Source organism: Camelus bactrianus, chromosome 16, assembly GCF_048773025.1.
Source record: "Camelus bactrianus isolate YW-2024 breed Bactrian camel chromosome 16, ASM4877302v1, whole genome shotgun sequence".
NCBI lineage: Eukaryota > Metazoa > Chordata > Mammalia > Artiodactyla > Camelidae > Camelus > Camelus bactrianus.
Window position 1 is genome coordinate 4,834,351 of NC_133554.1, and position 22,510 is coordinate 4,856,860.

Here is a 22,510-nt window from a genome sequence, read left to right on the forward strand (position 1 = left end):
GCTTTGTGTGGATGCTGAGCCCCTCAGCAGGATGATCAGCAGCTGGATGGGAGAGGGAGGCTGAGCCGGACAAGATCTGATGAAGAGGAGGAAGGACTAAGGGCTTGGTAGGTGTCCACAGCAAGGACAAGGGGCAGTTGGTACTGGAAGAATTCACTCCAGTGGAGCTGGGGATTTTGAGGACAATGGTGGTGAAATGGTCTGGGACCAAGAGTATCTTATCTACCTCTAGGCCCAGCGGGAAGAGCAACACAGGAGAAAAATCAGCCCCTACTTGGCAGGGCTGCAGGGAGGCAGTACCCTCAGGAGAGAGCAGGGTTTCGGAGCAAAAAGCATATAAAAGAATATGAAGAAGGGACAGCAGACTTTTGCTGATGAACGATCCTGAGGTCTAGGGAAGGGGCACAGGGGAGGGCTTGGCAAGGGCAAGGGTAGAGGTGGAGTCAGATTAGGGCATAAAGAGCTGAATGGGGATGAGAGTTGAGATGATATTATGGACTAAATGTGTTTCCCACAAACTCCTATGTTGAAGCCCATATCCCCAGTGAGGACGTATTTGGAGCTGGGATCTCTGGGGAGGTAATTAGGGTTAGATGAGGTCAGCAGAGGGTGCCTCATAAGGAATTAGTGGCCTTATAAGAAGAGGAACAGGGAGACCAGTGCACAGGCATTAAGGAAAGGCCATGTGAGATTCAGACCTTGGACAGATCTTTGGGGACAAGGCTAAGGTAAAGTGACTGGGAGACTGTTAACCAACTTGATCATTTCTCCAGAGGCTGATGCTCTGGCTTAGAGAGCCTGGTGCTGGCCTGGGTGGTCTGGATCCACTGTGAAACACAGAGTTTCAGATCCAATCTGTCACATGACTAGTGGCGCTGACAGGCACTGGGGTGTGGGGATTTAGTGACTTCCGCACTGCACAGCTGGATAACCTGAGACAAGGAGTTAGTGGGAGAAATAAAAACTAAGAGGCCCATTAGACCCCCTCTGCTTCTCAGGCTTAAAAAGATTTCACAGCCAGAGTTGTGAAGGGAGGTTAGATCTGCTGTTACTGTATCGAACGTTATTTACCACTCACTGCGTGACTTTCACACACTGGGCACCAAATGGAAAACAAAACAAAAAGAGGCCAGGAGTGAGGAACAAAGGAGAAGGGCAGGACTAAAGCTACTACTGGTGTCCACACGCCTGGAACCTCCAACGAGCTGTTTTAATTTTTAATTTAACCAACGAACCCAAGGGGAAAAGTGTGAAAAAGATGAAAAACATGGTGTTCCCGCCAGCCCGGGAAGCTGGAAGAAAGCTAGAACGCCCTGGTTACCTGTGAGTGACGTAGTCCACAAGATGCTGTTTGAACATGAGGCTCCACTTCTTAATTGTATTCAACAGAGATGCTTTAAAGGGTCGGACATCGATCTTCATCCAGCCATCAAACACCTTGATGGTCTCCAGCCTGCACACATCTTCATGGAGCTTTTCATAGGAGTCGATCTGTGCTTTGAACTGATGGAGGAGGGGCGGGTTCTCCGGGATGCCGTCCTCGGCATGGGTTTCGACCTCCTCGGGTGTGAGGACGCGCCCGTACAAGAGAAACTGCCCCAGAACCTCCCTCCGGTCCTCCACGTAGAGGTAGGAGTATTGGCTGAAGGTGTCCCGGTAGCGGCAGCAGAGGCCCATCACGCTCCGTACCCTCTCCATGAGCTCGCCCCGCATGCCCGCCAGATCGGCCATGGCCTCCAGGTCAACCTGCGGGAGCAAGACCACAGCGGGCGGGTTACAGCAGCACTTCGCCGGGAGCTCCAGATCAGGCTGGCGGGCAGGACGGCTGCAGATCCAGTACCTGATAGTGGGGAGAGTCGTTCTGAGGGGAAAGCCTCGGCACCAGGGACGGTATCTTAAAAATGCTGGTGACAAGACCCTCAACAATGTCATAGAAGCCACCCTTCACTCCAGACTCCAGAGACGGACAGAAGACCAAGTCTGGGATGGCTAAGCTCAGCTGTGCTTCAAATATCGGGGGGACGCCTGCCTTACATTCTGAAAAACAAGGAAAACAAACAAAACAAAGGAGAATGGGTAAAAGAGACAAACTACAACACTGTTTCAAAAGCACTCAGAACATTTCTTTCCTTTAGATGGGCTGTCTGGGTATAAGGAAGTGGAATGTAAAACTTGCTAACACTCCACAAAAGGCAAGGGTGATGGTCTTGCAGTGTCTATCACAGGGGAACCACTGACACTTCAAAGTGGCTAATTCTTGCGCAGAGCTGTCCTGGGTGTTGCAGGACATTTTCTCTCCTTGTCCTCAGAGAGCAGGTGCCAGTGACTGACCACGCAGGCCAGTCCCCTTCCGCACTCCCAATGCCTCCTGGGGGACAGCACAGCCTCTGGCTGAGAAGAGGTTGATTTTGCAAAGCCAATTTCTTGGAAGCAGCTGACTTCCTTTTGGGCACAAACCAGGCAATTCTATGGGCAGCCACTAGGGGAAGAAGGGTGTGCTTGTCCAAAGTTGTGTAGTTATGGGGGAAAAAAAAAAAGACACAATCCTGCCTGTTCCTGCCTGTTTTGCTCCTTCTCTATAAAAACAGAACTTACTTTAATTCTGTAGTCCTATAGTGATAAAAATTTAAGAAACAGTATAAATAATTAACAGATCCCTGATTACTTGCTAGACTAACTTGCCTTGCTAAATTTAAATCAAAATATATAATATGGAACAAAATGTTCCAAGTATAAGATAAATGCTTGGATTCTTATTAATAACCACTTATTTTCATTTTTTTTTATTGTAAAAATACTTAGGAGGCTGTTATGTGGTAAATATCACGGGTGGTGGAGACTACCCATATTACTCCATTACCCCTTCTTCCCAGAACCAGAGGGACTCCCTCACCACTGGAACATGGGAGGACACACCACTTCTGGGCTGGGGTCCATGAGACAGCAGGTGAGCCTCCTCTGTGCTCTCTCTTCTTCCCTCCCACAGGTGAGACTGGGATGTGGCAGTGACCAACTCAACTACGGAAATGAAAACCAGGCCCCAGCAAGTGGTGGAACCACAGCATGGAAGGACCTTGCCACTAACCTGGAGTGCTCACTTTTGACTAGTACTTGGAGGACAGATGTCTTTGTCCTTTAAGCCACATCACTGATGGAGTTTTGTTAACACTGCATAGCCATTCTCCCCAACTAAAAAACTGTGGGATCCTCAAAGATATGTAAGACTAGGGTCTGGCCTTCAGAACAGTAGGGATGATAAATTTGCATTACTGGACTCAGGAGTGTCCCAGCAAATGACTGTTTAACTTAAGGCAATGCAAGTTTACTAGTATCATAGTAACTATACCACTATTACAGTTTTTTTAAAACAAATCTGCAGAATTATGCCTTGCATATGTACTCATGATATAGTCTGCATTACTACATGCATCCAATACTTGTAACTTAATAGATCGGGTTGTATATAATTTAAAGGATTTAAAAGACTTTCAAGAGCATGCTGACTACATGAGATTTTGCCCTATGTGCCAACATGAGAAGCCAATCCCTATGTTAGATGCAATGTCAACATAATTACCGTACAAGCCAGATGGTCTTAGTGGTTCCACACCCTTGGCACAAGTAGATCACTTTAAGAGTTGAGAAAGGGAAGGGTGTTTCTGGATAGAGTGGGTGGCATTTAACACAGGCAGGGTTTGGATTCTGAGAGATGGCTGGGAGGTCAGCCCAAGCCACGGGAATGGTATCTGACCGAACACGAGAAGTAGAAGTAGCAGGGTGGACCAGGGAAATAAAGCAGTCCAGCTGGGCTAGGGCAAAGGGTCACAGAGACTTTCCACTTAGAGGCCACTCTCTTCAGGCTCCTTCACCTCCTCTTGATAACCAGTGCCTTTTCATTTTATCTATAGCTCCTCAGCTCAGGCAGCTACTAAGCCAGCTCCTGCCCATCCTATATTGTGAAGAAAATGTGTTTCCCTCCCCTCTTATTTCCACGGAGGGAAGGTAACTTGGCTACCATCCCCCACCCCCATCCTCCTGCTCCCACGCTCTCCTTCCCATGCGAGGAGGGCAAGTGACACATGGGACAGCCCCCATCAGGAGAGCTGGATAGCCACTGGCCTAGGGTGAGTCCCTACATTTAGGGGCCATCTCTTGTGCGGTGCCTGCACACAAGTGTGTCTGGGGCATCTTCCTAGATCTCGAGAGGAGGGCCAAGTGATGAGGACACTCAACCTCCAATATCAGAGGAGGATGGTCAGTTCACTAAGATGAGCACCTTTGGCACTGGTCCCTTGGAACCAGCTCTCCAATCTTGGTGTCTGTGTTCCCCCTGTAACCAGCTGTACTGATTACCTGCCCCCAGGTTCTAGAAGGTGACTTCCCAACCTGTTGGTTATGCTGTTTCCTGCTGCTGTATCTCCTTGATTTGGAGCACCCTGCATTGTGAAAGCAAAGACCTTGCCTCTGACCTGAGTCACTTCACCTATCAAGACCATGGGGTGGAGGTGGGGGCAGCCCAACTGAGCTCCACTCAGGGCTGGCCTTGCTCCTCTCTGCATTCTCAGCCTGGGTGTCTGCATGCGTCCTCCGGCATGGCCTGGATGTCTGGACACTGGTCTCAACCTACCTGTTTTAACTCTGCATTTGATTTCTTTCTTAGGTTGGACTCGACATCTCAGACTCTCATCTCACCTTCATCCTCACCTTATCCTTCACTCTTGCTAAGCTTCTTAGAATCTATCAGCATATGAAAGGTTTAATTCAACTTCATTCCTGAACTCTTCTGCCTTTTCATCCCATCACTTACTAACTGAGGTTGGCCCCTACTGTAAAATCTTTGACTCTGCACCGGAACCCAGTGTTATCAACCATAAATGCTAAAACCTTAGCTATCTTTCAACAGATTCCAAGAATGCCCGTTACCTCTGTAACAGTCCTTTTCCTTCTGAAAGCCCCCTCACCCCCAGCTTCTCATCTGACTCTTTTTAGACAGAAAAACTCCTGTTTCTTCCACTTAAGCTGGCTACTAAAAGCTCCCTGTGTTTTCAAAAGGCTACAGAGCTAGAGCACATTAGGCTTGGAGGCACAAACCGCCCCCTCCCACTGCCATGAGTCAAGCCCAGATGAAGCTGCCATCACCGGCGGTGCCTCCCGCTGCTCCAGCTTAGTCACTCCTCCTCGCTGAAGCTTGATTTAGACTGAATTCGCTTTTACGTGTTTGCTTCTGCTATGGGCTTCGCTATCTTAGAGCCTGGTTTATCACCTGAGTTTAGGAGAAAGAGAAGTCTTTTATCTTTGAACAGTTGAGAAACTCAATACATTTGCTATTTTACTGTGTACAGTTCACAGCATTTTGGGAAGAGGCACAGAGCACTTAACTGCACTTCACTGCAACGTGACAGGTGCTATTACTGCTATCTTCCCAGTAATAACCACATCCATAAGCCAGTAAATACCAGTGTTTTCCAGGAGGTACTTGAGGGAGCACTCAACGGCAAGGAAGAATCCATCCAGTAACATATCATCGATGTAGTTAACGTAAGTCTTCCAGATACTGGAGGTCGGGTCTGCTGAAAAAAGACCCAGATTTTGCTGCAAGATAAAGAAGAACGGATATAAACCATGTTTAATAAAAAGGGAGGATTGGTCTTATCATCATTAATGGGAATGAAAACAACACATGGATAAAAACTGCACTGTTATGAAGAATGTTCTATTACAGACGCACCTGGGAGATAGTGTGGGTTTGGTTCCGGACCACCACAAGAAAGTGAATATACAATAAAGTCAGTCACACAAAGGTTTTGGTTTCCCAGGGCAAATGTAAGTTATATTTACACTGTACTGTAGTCTATTAAGTGTGCAATGGTTTTATGTCTAAAAAAAGAATGTTTATCCCTTAATTGAAAAATATTTTATTGCTAAAAAAATGTTGACTATCACCTCAGCCTTTGGCAACTCATAATCTTTTCACAATAGTAACAAAGATTACCAATCACAGATCACCATAAAAAGGATAATACTAATTTAAAAGCTTGAAATACTGTGAGAATTACCAAAATGTGACACAGAGCTATGAAGTGAGCAGATGTAGTTGGAAAAATGGCCTTGATGAACTTGCCCAACACAGGGTTGCCATAAACCTTCAATTGAAAAAAAAAACAGCACGATATCTGTGAAGCACAATAAAGAACATGAAAATGAAGTACACCTCCACGCATTTATCAGACCCATCCCGTCCAACGGGCACAGGCCTTGCTTGAAAGGAACACACAGTTAACCGCTGAGGGGAATGTGGTGTCTCATCCTCTCCCAGAGAAAGGAGGATGGATCAGGCCACCTTCCCAGGAGGCATGCTGATGGATGCAGTGTGGGCTTCATGGATGCTGGCCGGTGGCTGGAGGGAGCTGCATCAGAGCAGAAGTGAAGGCGGGCAGAGGAAGGAACACCAAGGGCAGAGGGTATTATAATTCAAAATGTGTAAGAAATCTGGTGTCCCAGCAAGTAAAGCATTTCCTGGATAATCCTTAGAAATGAGCTGGAGTTTCTTGTTGTTGGCATTTAATATTATTAACTAGAAACCTTTCTCATACTGATTGACTTAGAAACGCACACACAGAAATTAATGCACGGGCCTTTTCTCCCTCCCTGTCACGTGATACAGTCCCTGACCTAGTGGTGCAGCAGGTACAGACGTCCCATTTACTCATCATTATTTTCATCATTCAGCCTTCTTACAGCAACTTTCCATTTATCTTAAGTCTTCAAAGAAAGCAGTTATTACTCTGCAAAAGTAAATTTTCCAGGTGATTCACACTTAGTCCTTTAGGAAATACCACCATATGATAAATCCGCCTAAGTTAAAAAAAACAACTCATGATTCTGCTTTTAAACAACAACACTCTAAAATTTTAAAAATGCATTACCTACACCTTTCCTTCCTAAGTAGATTAAAGATTTAATGAAAGTCCACCATCATGCAAGTCATCACAGTGACAATACAGAGCTGCTCTCGGGTGTTACTAACCTGTGTACGTCTGCTTGCTTCCATAGTTAAAAACTTTGAGTCTTTATGACTGCCTTGTAGAATTGTTCTCTCTCTTTCCTACTGACACCCTATCAATACAGCTATCTATACCTTTCACCTCTCTACCGCAAATCTACTAGAGAACAAGGAGCAAACACATAGGAGTTTTCTGTAAACTAAAAAGAAATAGCTCAAGTTTCCGGTTTTAGCCGAGACAGGAATGAGATCGGACTTTCCCTTCTGCTACAAACAACTATAGAACTGGATACAAGAAATAATTATTTTGGGTAACTGGGTAACAGCACGGGATGCGATCCTTAAAAGAAGGGGAATACGCCAGGTGCGTTCACAACCACCTGGCTTTCTTCCTAGAGGCACCTTCCAGAAGCCATGGCACAGGGAAGTGGGCCTAAATCAGGGCATCCTTCCTGCTGGGAAGAAAAGACAGAAACTGGGGCTTTGGACTGCTCAGGCTGCTGAGTCCCCTAGAGTCCCTGACTGAGCATTAAGCCGCACATATTTGGGACAAGACTCTCCAAGACCAGGCAGAGAACAGTTACTGGGGGCTCGAAGCTGAATGGAGACTGTGAAGGTCACACAGTGCTGGAAGATGTCAGTGTTCTGTCAAGACCTCACAGATAACCTAGGATTTCAGCTGAGAACCTGAAATGCTTTAGGGTTAGAGCTCTATTCCAGAGTAAGGTCTCTTCAGACTTTCCCTAACAAAGCTTAAAACAAAGCTTGGGATCGAGCTGACCCACCAGTGACTTAACTGCCTGCCAAAACAAAATCACAACTCTTTAAGGGAAATAACAGCCAGATTTTAAAGTGGCATCCAACATGCCTACAACATAATAAAAAATTACTAGATGTGCAAAGAAGCAGGAAAATGTGACATTTTACCAAGAGAGAAAATAATCACTAAGGACAGACTGAGAAACTAACTGTCACACCAATCCTGGAATGTCTATTCCTTAGATTTATTTTATGTGTGAAAAACATAAACTTACTTCACATTAAAAAAAAAACTCAGGAAATAATATAGATGTTGGAATTACCAGACAAGAATGTCATAATTTTATTTAAAGTTCCCCAAATTTGGCAAAAAACAGATTCAAGAACTCACAAACTCCAAGCAGGCTGAATATAAAGAAAACTTATTTAGGCACATCATGGTCAAATGGAAAAAAATACAAAGAATTTATTTAAAAGGAATCTATTAAAAGCAGCCTGACAAAAACAGTACATTATATAGAGAGGAACAAAGATACACATTACGGCTGGCTTCTCATCAGAAACCTTGGAGGATAGAAGACAATAAAATGACTTCTGAAAGAAAAATAAAACTGTCGACACAGAATGTTATATTCAATGAAACACTCCAAAAACAAAGGCGAAATAAGGACATTTTCAGATAAACAAGAACTGAGAGAATGTGTCATCAGCAGACCTGAAATGCAAGAAATACTAAAGGACATTCTCCTGGCTGAGGAGAAACGACCACAGATGGTAGCTCAGTTCTACAGAAAGGAAAAACAAGTTTGAAACTAATAAACATATCAGTAAAGACAAAACACTATAAATATTTTTCTAAACACACACACACACACACACACACACCCAACACTACAAAAGATGGCCGAGCAGTTTGAATTGCTGCTAGGTTCCTATACTTCATGGAGAAATTCTAAGTAGAAGGTGATTAGTTCAAGAGACCTACTGAAACCTAGAACAACCGCTGCAGATGTAATGCAACAAGGTAAAGCTGAAATTCCGATCGAGAAACTAAAATAGAATACTAGAAAATATACAATTGATAACAAGAACAGGGGACAAAAAGAGTAGAGGAGCAAAAAAGAAATGAAGCAAAAAGAAAACAAATGGCAAAGTAGTGGCGCTAAATCCAATAATCCAATGCTTACATTAAGTGTAATAGTCTAATCATTCCAATTACCAGGCAGAATTGTTAGAGGTAGAAAAGTAAGTTCTTACTATATGCTGTCTATTTAAGAGAAGAAATTTGAGTCCAAAGAAATAAATAGGATGGATGTAAGATGCTGGAAAGAGATGGATGATGCAAGAAGTAGGAATAGTGAATCTGGAAGGAAAGGCAATAATGTCCTCAGAAAAAAATAGACTTTTAAGACAAGGGAAATAAACATAATTTCATAGTGATAAAGTGGCCAATTCATCAGGAAGTTAGAGTAATTATACACGTGTTTGTACCTATTAACAGAGCTTCAAATACCTGATGAAAAATCTGACAGAACTAAAGGATTAAATAGAAAAATCCAAAATCATAGGTGGAGATTTTAACATTCTGCCTTTAGTAATTGGTAGAATAAACAGACAAAAAAACTGAGACATCATATAGGTGATATGCACAATATTATCAACCACTTTGAACAAACTGGTATTTATAGAACACCACGTCCAACAATGGAAGAATAAATACATTGTCAATTGCACAAAGAACATCCAATAAGACAGACCATACTCTAGGTCATACAACAAGACGAATTCCAAACATATAGAGTATCTTCTCTGCCCACAATGGAATTAAATTAGGTATCAATTTCATTAGACTACCCTGAGAAGCCACAAATATGTGGAAATTAAACAATATACTGAACAAATCACAAGAGAAAAAATTTAAAACTGAATAATAATGAAGATGAGGTAGATCAAATTTGTGGAATGCAACTAAAGCACTGCTAAGAGGGAAATTTATATCATCAAATGTTTGAATTAAAAGGGAAGAAAGGCTTAAAATCAATACCCTAAGCTTCTACCCTTATAGGCTAGGGAAAAAAGGTGAGCAAATTAATCCCAAATTAACTAGAAAGAAAGAATGAAGAATAGAAACTAATGAACTAGACAACAGATAAAGGAAATAAAAAGGTCAAAAGCACAACATTTTATTGTGCTTCAAATCACAGATAACCCAAAGACAATGACTGTGATTCATTACTGACTGCACATGAGATCAATCCATCAGAACTGCCCTATGGCCACTTCAGAAGGGCTGGAGCTGGTGGCCACTGAGAGCTCTTTTCCCTTGTTCAGTCTTGGATGATGGGACATGAGGTTGCCCTGATCACAGTGCAGGGCAGAGCCTTACCATGTGAAGCACCCTGCATTTTCTCCTCTCTTTATCAAACGTAGTCAGGGATACCACAGTCCTCTTGCATCACCACAGGCTCTAAAGAGCTAGGCTGTGAAGATGATACCGGAGGTCCACATTAGTTTGTGTGGGCAAAGTAGATAATTTAGGATCTTGTCCTTGGCATCTCCTTCTACCCCCTTGGGGTGTGGTCTGGGAGTGAAGTTATGTGAAAACTGAGTAGTGTCACCATTAGTGACTACGTAGTATTAATTTTCACACACTGATTCCAGAACGTGACTTTGCACTCCCTCTGTCAGTTTTAGTTCTTTTGCTGTAAGTATCAACTTCTATCCCTGACTGTAGAAGACACAGCATTTATTGACTGTTTTAATTTCCAAATCACTTCTTGCACCCAATCATGCTTCTTGGTGCCTTCCCTGTACTTGTGGTGTTTGTGTTTGAGAGGCTGGTTATTACCTGCACAAGGGCATGAATCTTAAGGCCAGATTCTTTGATCAGACTGTAGTATTTTTCCATTCGATCATGCTGATCTTCCATAGAAAGAAGGCATTCCTTTTTCCCATCTTTTCTCTTAAATATTGGTGTCACCCATGTTTTCATGATGTTCTGAATCTCTTCCACATTGTCTTTAATTTTCTGAATTCTTTGTTCAAGATCACGAATACTGTTGGTGATTTCAATGACATAATCCCAAATGCCTGCTCCCCAGAAGAAACAGAATTAATTGAAATAGCTTACAGTAGTATAGCTAAGGGTCCAGTTGCTATGAGAGATAAGGATTTAATACTTGTGGGTTTTATAAGACTTGTCTGCACAGGTTAGTTTGCAATCATCAGAGCCTTTTCCTTCCTAACTGTAACAAAAAGCCACCCCTTACCATGCCCCTGGTCGCGAGTTCTTTGAGAGTTGGGCCATGTTCCCCTAGCCCTCATATCTCATAATTTCCCCATAGTCCCACACATGATACCCTGCACATGTTAATCAATCAACGAAAGTTTACTGAATTAAACTGGAGGACACAAGAAAAGTAAATGCATGGTTCCTTCATTTAAGATGTTTACAGTGCAATATAAAATAGATAAACAACAAGGTCCTACTGTGTAGCATAGGGAACTATATTCAATACCTTGTAATGGCCTATAATGAAAAAGAATATGAAAAGGAATATGTGTGTGTGTGTGTGTGCGCGTGTGTACATATAAATGAATCACTATGCTATACACCAGAAATCAACACAACACTGCAAACTGACTACAATTCAGTTAAAAAAAGATGTTTACAGTCCAGTTGAAAAAAGTAAGTAATGATGATAACACAGTAAAAATCCTCGTTCATGGAGTGCCTGACATATGCTGGAGACTGGGACAGCTCATGCATACTCTGAGCCTCCTCAGTGTGTGGCAGCAAAGATTTCCGAATCTCCCAACCACAGAAACAGGAGGCAGAAGAGGAACAAAAGCCCTCCTTGTCTTCTCTACTTAGGACACATGTCTGAGAGGATGGACTCGTGCTCAAACCCAAATCAGATTAACAGGGGAGTAAAGTGAGGTTCTACCAACTTTATTAGAACCTCGACTCCCAACCTCTTCCCCAGACTCCAGGTGGTGCCCTGTTACCTTCTGTTTTCCAGCTCAGAGTCTCCTCTGCAGCTCTCAGGCGGAGATCAATATCTTGCAGCTCTTCCTCCACTAATGGAAATTCCACCTCTAGCAGAGTTTTCGTAACCTTGTTGTACCAATCTGCCATCAACTCCAAATTGGCCACAAGCTGCCGATAAAAGTCCCTGGAGAAGAACATGGCGGCTGCTGTCTCAGGGATGTGCTTCATCTGCCTGGGCTGAAGATAACTCATTTCTTTCAGCACTGAGGTCAGCTGGAGGAAAGAATCGACAAAAGTGGCCCGAGTTCAGTGGCAAGGAGGAGCAGCAGTGTCGGTCAGGACTGGAAAACCCCAGAGCCCAAAGGCCTCCTGGGTCCCTTCTTAACTTCTGCTCCTACTGGTCCCTTAAATCTACTCTCTGAGAAGGGAAATTGAGTATCAGGCAAAAGGAAGACGATCAGAAAGCACCAGTGTTTACCGAATCTGTGAATCACAAACAAAGAGCAAGAGGAGGAAAACCTGAGAAAGAAGAGACCAGTGACAGCAGGGGAGGGCTCTGCCTTGATGCTTTGGGCACGTGGCTGTGAAACCAAAAGGCTCCTGCTGCCTGAGCCAGGTCTGTGGAGGGTGGGGGTGGGAAGGACGAGGATCATCTTGTCAAAGCGAAGAAATGAGTCTTCCAACTCTCTTTATTGGCTTTTATTCCACGGGGACTTGATGCTCTACTTAAACTGGAATTTTCTCAAAAAAACCCCAATATGCTATCAGCTTAGTTTTCAGCTCTTTCTACGCTGCATTCCTACAGGACATGCCATCAAGATAGAACCAGGAGACTGCTTTTAGCTCAGTGTGGCCAACATCTTGTGTTAAATTTTTAAGCTGAATGATGTACATCCGTATACGGACTAACTTTTGGTTATAGTTTTCTCTAACACTAAGCTTTCCATGGTGGCCACAGCCCACACTGGTCTTCTACCCTTCTGATATTTAAAGCAGGGTTTCTCAACCTCAACACCATTGACATTTTTGGACAAAACACTCTTCGTTGTAGGGCACGATCCTGTCCGTTGTAGGAAGGTTAGCAGAGCATCCCTGGTACCTACCCACTGTGTGCTGCTGGCACCCCCTCCATGCGTGACAACCAAAAGTGTCTCCAGAGGGACAACACTGCCTTGGTGGAGAACCACTAATCTAGTAGCTTTCTTCCAAAGCTACTCTTTGCAGATTTATCATATGCTACCTAATGAAGACAGATTTTTACATGCTGAGGTTCTGGCTTCCAACTAGTGTGTGGGCTCCTGGAGGTCAGGAACCAGGTCTTACTCTTGGTGGACCCCCAGCATCCAGTCACTGGCCTGCACCTGTGGTGGGTATTCAAGGTAGGCCCTGTTGACTCTGGTACTAAGTGGCCAATGATACTTTGCAATGTTTTCTGTTGCGTGGAATCAAAGGAAATCCAAGGTGCAAGTTCTTCTGAGCAGCTTTTGTATATTTTTATCAAAAGCCTTTTTGCCTTCAAAATCAGCAGAGTCAAATGAAACTCCTCAGAAGCCAAAAGGACATTACTACTGTCTGACTCACCTGTGGGCTGAAGTTGACAGAGATCTGCTTTGTCTCTGGGTCACGTTTCAGAAGCGGCCGGGAAAGGCTGTACTGTGACTTCTCTGATACTGTTTGACACCAGTCCTCATAAAGTCTCGTTTCGTACCTGTGAAGATCAGTCAATAGTCACCTTATAAGCACCCACCCTGCTTCCCAAAACCTGGCAGTGATTAACTGAAGATATCTCTCTCTATATATGAACATATACATAAAACATATACATACATATATAATAACATCTCTATATCTAACTGCCTACCTTTAATATGTATATCTCATGAACTGAAGAGATGCTATTAGTAAAATACCTGAACACATCCTTAAGTGAGAGTCTTTGACTCAGCCAGACATGGGAGCTCCTGCAGGCGGTCCCTCATTTCTAAAGGTGGCACAGCTTAAATCAGAGGAGTGCAGAAAGAGAGGCATCATGCAGTCTTTCGGGGGGATAAGGGAAGTGGTGGTTAGTCTCGGTAAACGCTTATTAGAAGTTATCAGGTGAGATTCGCTCTCACACTAGTCTTCACGTAGCTCCCAGACACTCACTGTTCAGTCATTACACACCGACCGAACACCTATTATATGCTGTGCTCGGGAGCGTAAACAATGAATAAACACCATGTGATAAATGCAGCTAATGGTGGAACCACAGGTCAGCAGAGAACGCTGCAGTACAATCCTAGGGAGATGTACAGGGCATTGGGCTTTGAATGGCAGCAGTAGGCGGGTGGGTGGGGGTGGTGAGGAGGGCGCCAGGGAAGGTTTCCTGGAGGAGGGGCTGAAGTGATGCTTCACTGAATCTCAGAGGATAAGCAGAGGTTCAGCACTAAAAGGGGACAAAGGGTGGAGGCTGTGTCCTGGGAAAGGTGAGTAGACGGTGCACCTGAGGGAGCAGAGGGCAAAGGCTGAGGCTGGAGAGGGAGGCAAAGGCCACATCAAGAAGCATTTTTCATGTTACATTAAGAAGCTGATGGGAGGCACTGAGCGGCTTCCCAGACAGGGGATGCGGTGACGGTACTGGATTGGGCAACGGTGTGGGCACTGAGGCACACAGGTCCAGAGAAGGGAGAAGGTTAGGAGGCCAGGGCAGCAGTTCAGGCCTCAGAGGCTCCCGTCTCCAGTGAAGATGTGGGTGGTGGGGACAGAGAGGAGAGACAGACTTGAGGGAGCAGAAGGGATAGAACTCGCGTTACCTGGCAGGTGAAGGTGCCACCAACTAGTCAGTCTACATGGTGCTCAGTGCAATCACACCTATAATGACCACAGTCCTACTCTCCTGAATCAGGACAAAGAGCACACGCCAGAGGCAGCAGGCAAGAAATGGGCTGTTTCTGGGCCGTGCACCCCAAAGACTTACTGCAGCTTTGAAGAAGGAACAACTGAGAGCCTACGTAAAGTTTGCATCCTTATGCTCTCTCTGTAAAGGGGCAGGAAGCAGTTTTTAAAACTCATGTTTCTTTGTGCAGCACAAACTGTCACTTTGGGGAGCAGCGGCTCTGACCTTGGGGTGCCACAGGGAGCGCCCCACTTCTTCTAGCTCTGCCAAGTTCACGCTCCCAACAAAACTAAACTGGAAAAGTGCCCGTTTCTAGAATAGAGCTTCACTCCCCAGAGGCCCAGTGACCCAGAAGCACTGTGCTCACAGATACCGTGGTTTTAACATAAAACAGAGCGTCAGTTCACTGCCACCAGGGAACCTGCACAAACTGGGAAACGTGAAGGGCACTGCAGGGGGCTAAGCAAGGTGCAGAGCCATCCAGCCCCAGAAGCTGCTTACTTTTCCAGCAACGAGAACACATCTTCATATTTTTGTGCCATGCGCTTTCCTTCGGCAGATTCCATGCACCTACCCACATGAAAGAGAGGGGGGAAATGACATTGAATTAGAAGAAGTCCAAAATAATGATCTGAGTAACAAACTGCAGCCTGTAAAGAAGAGATGGACTATTTCAAAATTGTAGAATAGATAAACAAGATTATACTGTATAGCACAGGGAAATATACACAAGATCTTATGGTAGCTCACAGAGAAAAAAATGTGACAATGAATATATATATGTTCATGTATAACTGAAAAACTGTGCTCTACACTGGAATTTGACACAACATTGTAAAATGATTATAAATCAATAAAAAATGTTTTAAAAAAAAGAAGAGATGGACTAGCTTCCTGGGCTTGTTTCCCAAGGCCTGCTCTCTTCCTCCTGAACATCCTCCAAGGACCACTAGAGGGCACCTGCACTGCCTGAGATACAGGCCGCGCACAGGTGAAGAGGACAGAACCTTCCCCGCGGGGGATCCCCGAACCCGCCAACCTGGCCGAGCCAGTCAGGCCGAGCCAGTCAGGCATGGGTAAATGAAGTCTCTCAAAAACCTGAAGGGAAACTGAGACATGAAAGAAAAATTCTACCTGCTGCAATTTTCTGAATTTAGGAACAAAACTGTATATAACATTATACATTATAACAAAACTATATAACATTATATATGTATATAACAATGCATATATCAAGTAACAATAAACATACATTCCCCACACACATATATAAGTATTGTTACATGCAAAGCTTTATATATATATATATATATATTTTTTTTTTTTCCCCTTCTCTGAAATCCATCCAGGACATATGATGAGAAACTGCCTCGCTGCTCACTGACACGTTTATCTGAGGTTCCCTCCCACCTCCTGCATCCCAAGATGGGAGCATACACAATGCACACACATGCACACACACTCGTGCTCACACACACAGACACACAGCCAGAGGCTTCCCAGTACCACTGAGGACCCCGGAGTCACTGTTACCCACACTTGCTCCCCCCGTTTTGACACTTCTTTGCAACACAAAATGGGAGTCCAGCTCCTGGGAAAGTTGGTGAAATATCTGTAATTTTCAGAAACCTTCACACTAACTGTGTTGGAGGGTCTGTTTGATTTGTTCTTCTAGCAAAATGAGGCAGCTTACTGCAAAGACTCTTAAAGCCCATTTGCTATTTAAACCAGCACAGGTTTCTTCACACGGTCCCCTGAGCCTCTAGCTTCGACGTAAGCCCTCATGCCTGCAGAGAAAGCACTGGATTTCCTGGCATTTTCCCCAGTTGCTTGTTCCCCTTCCCTGGTGGAGGAGCGTAGTGTCTGCAGGGCAGCGAGGGTTGGTGGAAAGGGCCTCAGGGCCTCAGACCAGGTGGGCGGGCTCAGACCAGCCCTCCCCTCACAAACCCTGGGGTCTCCTAACCCCAGATCTCAGTTTCTCTCCAGAAAACAACGAGGAGAGAGGAGAGAGCGGCCTCTCACACCTCAGCCCCTGGCAGTTGCCAAGAAGGCTTGAGAAGACCCAGGAATAAGTGCATCAAACTCCCCATAGATTCCCCTTCACCTCGTGGCGAGGAATCGAAAACGTTTTTAATAACCCTTTCACACACACACATATTATAGAGTATACACACAAGTGTGAATTCACTTTTAAAGCAAGCGGGAATTTCCATGGGCACTGTGGAGGATGTGGTGGGGGGCCGTTCAGATGCCCTCTCGGGACCGCACCTCCAATCTCCCTCCACCAGGAAGAGGCATGCTCCCTGCTGATGAGACACAGCTGCATCACCCTCTGAGAACAGCCTCAGCCAAACGGAGAGACCGCCTCCCCGCCCAAAGCCATGCCTCTCACTCCTCCACCCCCCGCCCCCGACAGCACACTTCGAATGACCAGCTGACGTGGGGGTACAAAGGCTGGGCAACCCTAAAGGGCCAGACTTCCCCACAGATGGGCTCAGGTCTATGTGCAACTGTGCTGCAGCTCAACGTCCCCCTCTGCCGGATCCCATTCCCCCCCTCACAGGGGCTGTTCCCAAGAGCACCCCTGTGAATCCCTGCCTGCGTGCCTCCAAGCCTGCCACCGCAGTCCACATTCCTCAGAGCGGCCCGGCCACCTCCCCACCCATTCACATGTCTTCTCCCTCCCACCTTGGGGGGCATGTTTGAGGAGATGGAGGCTCAGTTGGACTCAGGGCTAAGCTTCCTATGGCTAGGGGATCCCCGGGAAGAGCTGTGAGGTAGGCCAGTGGTTTCCAAACCTGGTCACAGTCAGAGTCATGGGGAGAGCTTGCCAAGGAAGTAGCCTCACGGGCACCATCCTGCTGAGATTTGGATTTAGCAGGTAAGGGGCGAGGCCTGGGGATCTGCATCATTAGCAAGCAACCAGGGTGTTCTGTTATACAAGGTCCTCACACCATGCTGCAGGAAACACTGAGCTCCATTATCTTCCAGCAGCTTCAGCAGCAAAGAGCCGTCGTGTTAGAGGAGCTGTGCGGAGGAACCCGAAGAGCTTGAAAACCCTGACTCATCTTCCTCCAGAAACGAGCACTCCCGTGGAGGAGCAGGAGCCAGCCTGTGGTCCAGCAAGCCTCACTCCACACCAGCGGACCCACCATCAGTCCAAACGCATCCGTCTCACTGCTGCTTGGCCAACAGGTGCCTGCTTGCTATGGACTGAATGTCTGTGTCCTTCCCAAATTCACATAATGAGCTCTAAGGCAGGGCCTCTGGGAGGTGATTAGGTCATGAGGGTGAAGTCCTCATGAATGGGTAACAGCCAGTACACAAGAGACCCCAGACAGCTCTCCATCCCCTCTGCCGTGTCTGAGGACCAGTGAGAAGACAGCCATCTGTGAATCAGGGAGCAGGTCCTCCCCAACAGACGCCAAACCTGCCGGCACCTTGATCTTGGACTTCCCAGCCTCCAGAACTGGGAGAGAGAAATTTCTGATACTTCTGATATAAGCCACCCCATCCATGATATTCCGTTATGGCAGCCTGAACGGGCTAAGACACAGGATGACTGCTGGAAATGGAAAGCAATGAAGATGATTTTCAAGCCTCAGTGAGTGACTTACATTGCTACCATGCTCAAAATCCAGAGCAGAAGCAGAAGCCTAGGATGAACTTAGGAGATACTCACGGGTGTGTCATGCGTCTGAAGTTGTCAAAGGGCTCCTGGATGCGCTGCCTCAGCTCCTGCGCCCAGCGGAGCCCCCCGGCCACCACGGGCATGTTCTTGTGCACAGAGGAGAACCCTGGGGATGCAGCACAGCCAGACTGACGTGAGCCTCCAGCCCTGAGACCCGCTCCAACCCCTGAACACCTCCTGCCACTTTCTCCTCTTCTGCCTCTCCTACCTCCGCCTGCTGCAGTCAGCCAAGGCCCACACTGAGATGGGAGTTCCTACGACATCGCCGTGTCCTGCCAAGGGGTAAGGAAGAGTGACTGCACACCAGTGACTTTCAACCCGACTGCACTTCAGCATCACTTGGGGCTTTTTTAAAAATACTGATGCTTGCTCCCTCCTCCCCCGGCCCACAAGCCATTCCGATCTGACTGGTCTGCATGGGGCCTGGTCATCAGTATTTTCAAAAGTACTCAAGGTGATTTTATTGTACAGTCAGGGATAAGACACACTGCCTAAAAGAGACAACTTAATCTCTCAGGGCCTCAGTGTTTCATCTATAAAATGGGAGTAGTATCGTTCCTGCTTAACTTCCAGGGTTTCTTTGACAATTCTGTAAGGTTATGTATGAAACAGGCCATGTGGGTTTCAAAGCACTTGACCAGAGTTAGCACAGCCTGGATAGTCCTTCTTCAGTTCACACAGTGGGTTTGTTTGCTTACAATTAGTTGTCAAAATTTAACAATTGTGAGAATTCATTTTTAGGAAAAAATCTATTTCTAGCTTCTCTGATAAAATGGGAAGATCTGGCAGCCATCAGCCACCATTTCTAACTAACAACTGGCACTGAATAGTGGTCTTCCCTTTAGCTGACTGTGGACCCCACCACTCCCTGATGTCTCACACTCAGCCTGGGCCCAATACTGTCATTTTCTACTTGGCTTCTATGGTAGGCAAAATTCTGAGATGATACCCGAAGACCCTCACCCTTGCATGATCCCCTCCTCTTTAAGTGTGGGTGGAAACAGAATATGATGTGATGTCTCTCCTGTGATGATGTTACGTTATGTGGCAAAGGGGAGATGACCCTGAGTGGGCCTGACATAACCAGGCGAGCCCTTTAAAAGCAGAGTTTTCTCTGGTTGTTGGCAGAAGGGGAAGTCAGAGATTTCAAGCCGGAGTAGGATTCAGTGTGCCATTACTGGCTTGAAGATGGAGGTGGCTATGTGGTAGGAATGGGAGGACTTCTAATCTCTGAGAGCAGCCCCTGGCTGACAGCCAACCAGGGAATGGGGACCTCAGGCCTACAGTCACAAGCAACTGGATTCTATCAACAGAAATGAGCTTAGATGTGAATTCCCTCCCCCACCCCACCCCCAGAGACCCCAGATAAGAACTCGGCCCAGTTGACTGATTGCAGCCTTGAGATACTCCGAGTGGAGACCCAGGCACACCAAACTGGGCTGCTGACCTACAGAACTGTGAGCAAAAAGACAGGTGTTGCTCGAAGCCACTAAGGTTGTGGTCATCTGTTATGCAGCAATAGAAAATCAGTATAATTCTGAAGACACTTTTCAAACTCTGCATCTGAAAGTGAGAATGGATGAGGATGGTCCCACGTAGAGCGAGGCCAACAGAATTTCTGGGATGACTCCCAAGGTGAAAGGAATTCTTCATGACCTCACTATGAAACCAGTTTATTGAAATAGTGGTCCTGCTACTCCATTGCTTAAAAACTTTTGAAAATTTCCTATTGCCTGGAAAATGAACTCCAAATTCCTTAATATGGTGCTCAGAGCACTTCACAACCTGGCCCCAAACTGCACAGCTGAGCTGATCTCCCTCTATATACCTTGTTTGGTCACAGGCAGGTCCAACTGGTCACCTTCCACATCCTTCCTGCCTTTGCTTTGAAAGCTGTTGCCTCTTCTCCCTGGCTGTCTGTCTCCCCATTTTTCAGGGTCCAGTTGAAGGCTACCTTCTCCATAAACTCTACCTCCAACCTCCCAGCCAAATTCATCTTGTTTTGTTACAGTTCTTTATAACTCAAATAGAGCACGACTTACATCCTGCTGTGTGTTACTGTTAACTCTGTTCATGCCAGTCATGCTCCTCGAAGAACCGCCTTTTAAGATTAATTTTTCTAGCCCTTACCCTGGCCTGCCTCTACATATGGTGCCCACAAACGCACCCTGCATATTGCAAGGACTCAAGAAATGTTGGCAAAGCTGAACTGACTTTCAAACAGACGAGACAGGGCAACTAAGAACTGCGATAAAGATGGAGACGTCACACCTCGATGTGCTACTGCTCTTTGTTGGGCTCCTGCTGGTTCCTCCTTCTAAAAGCATGGTTGCTGCGGCATTGGAAGGAATGAGAAACCTTCCTCAGGCATGTAAAAATCTACTGTGGAATTGAGGTACATTGATGAGTAATCAGTGTGGCGACACTAATCAAGGGTCAGCGCGTACATCATGCTGAGGTCTCAACTGACCAGAGGCAGTGGTCAGGACTTCACTGCTATGGGCCAGCCTGCCCATCTCAGCCGCAGACACAGAGAAAGGCACAGTTCAGTGAACTCTACAATCATCCAAGACAGTCTGGAATTTCAAGCAAGAAGGCTGTACTTTTGGAGAATGTCCTAGATCCACAGGGGACATGTAACAACAACAGAGGAGATGTTCCCCTACCCAAATCCCCAGACAACAAGCCTACCAAGTTCTGCCTCCTCCTGGACACGCTGACTGTAGATTACCCTCACGGCATCCAGGTCTTCGCTGAACATGCGAATGAGCACCAGGTATTTGTCGGACACATCCTGTGCTACCAGCGGTCTTTCCAGGAGGTTTCCTGCTATGTCTAGCAGCTGCAGAGGAGGCAGAGGGAGAAGAGAAAAAGTCACAGATTCAACCTTTCCAAGGTTACATGTATCTTGTATCCTGGTTTTTCCTTCATATGTCTGTCCACCAATGTAAGAGGGTCAAAAGTCGTTATGTGCAACTGGATCAATAATTATTACTCGGCAGACATTCATGGTCTATCCCTCTCACCTTTGTTTCTTAAGGAGGGGTTCCTGTGTGTCGAATCACCTACCAGACCCTCTCATGTTGTAGGAACCTGGAAGGGGGTGAAACAAAGTGGTGATGAGGGAGAAGAAAGAAGCTAAATGGGCTGCGTGCTGGGGAGAATGGGGAGGGCTAAAATTTGAGAGTGGGGGCAAGAAAAAGGTTTCTGAGAAGGTGGTGATTGAGAGGAGACTTTGGAGCTGTCTCCTGTGCATCACAACTGCCCTAATCCCCTGGTGAGAGCAGTGGGATCAAGATGTGAAGTGCTTTTAATCACCTCTTGGTTGCTAGGTCATGTTTCTCTTGATTGCGACGCTGCCTTGACACAAGGTCATGGAAGACTCCGGCTGCACTTAGGATGCACCAATGCCTGACTTCTAGGGCCACTCTGACCTCCATCAAAAATTACCCAATCTCTGCAGGCAACAGAAAGCAGCTCTCTCTCCAGGGAGGTGTAAGAGAGCAGGTCTCCACCGAGTTCTGGCTCAAATGTCTTGCTGGGAGGTACAGAGATGTGAGCCAAGAGACCACGGCAGCCAGGCTGCACCCGTTCCCTGACCTGGACGTACCCTCTGTGGCCATGTCCACTGAGGCACACCTAGTGGTCGGATGGTCTTACAGCAGTAACAGGGGTGTCTGGACTCAGGGGTTCTCTCCAGCCCCTACTCCCCAACCCTGAAAAGGCACTTCTTTGCATGAAGTTCTATGCACTGGAGCTTTTGTTTTGGCTGAAAGAGGAGGGAAGGGCTTTGGTTTTCCTGTTGGTGAAATGACCAAAAAGAGAAAAACCAAGCAGGCAGAGGGGACTGAGTGGCTGTGGTTTTCCTATCAGGTCCCATGGGCGGGGGGGAACCCTTTGAGAAGAGGAGTCGCGGCCTGGAGATAAAGGGTCTGTTTCTGTGAGAGCCTTGCAACTCTGGGTATGAGCAGTGCTGCCTTCAGGACCTGGCAGCAAAGGGTGTGCAAAGTTGGAAATCTCTTTCTACTTCTGCCCAGAATCCTACTCTGCCATGAAAATCAAGGACTGGAGTCTTTGGAACCCAGAGGGATATGCCCTTGGCATAACATAGATGCTTTCATGGTGGGGATCATCGGAAGACCTATAGTAAGACTCCCACAGCACCTCCCTGGGCAAGCGACATTATTAAGG

General features: G+C 46.2%; 1 protein-coding gene across 2 annotated transcripts in view; it reads right to left on the reverse strand.

The window, feature by feature from the left end:
- Positions 1-22,510, reverse strand: part of DNAH9 (dynein axonemal heavy chain 9) — a 276,427-nt gene that overhangs the window by 222,246 nt on the left and 31,671 nt on the right. For both annotated transcript variants that reach the window (XR_012499359.1, XM_074342145.1), the window contains exons 9-17: positions 21,011-21,161; positions 18,311-18,425; positions 15,130-15,198; positions 13,335-13,461; positions 11,771-12,026; positions 10,611-10,852; positions 5,457-5,592; positions 1,841-2,037; positions 1,322-1,746 (exon numbers count right to left, since the gene is read on the reverse strand). Coding sequence is in view for 1 of the 2 variants with exons in the window: in XM_074342145.1 (XP_074198246.1) it covers positions 1,322-1,746; positions 1,841-2,037; positions 5,457-5,592; positions 10,611-10,852; positions 11,771-12,026; positions 13,335-13,461; positions 15,130-15,198; positions 18,311-18,425; positions 21,011-21,161 (1,718 nt within the window). In the remaining variant the exon portion in view is untranslated. The remainder of the gene's footprint in view (positions 1-1,321; positions 1,747-1,840; positions 2,038-5,456; positions 5,593-10,610; positions 10,853-11,770; positions 12,027-13,334; positions 13,462-15,129; positions 15,199-18,310; positions 18,426-21,010; positions 21,162-22,510) is intronic.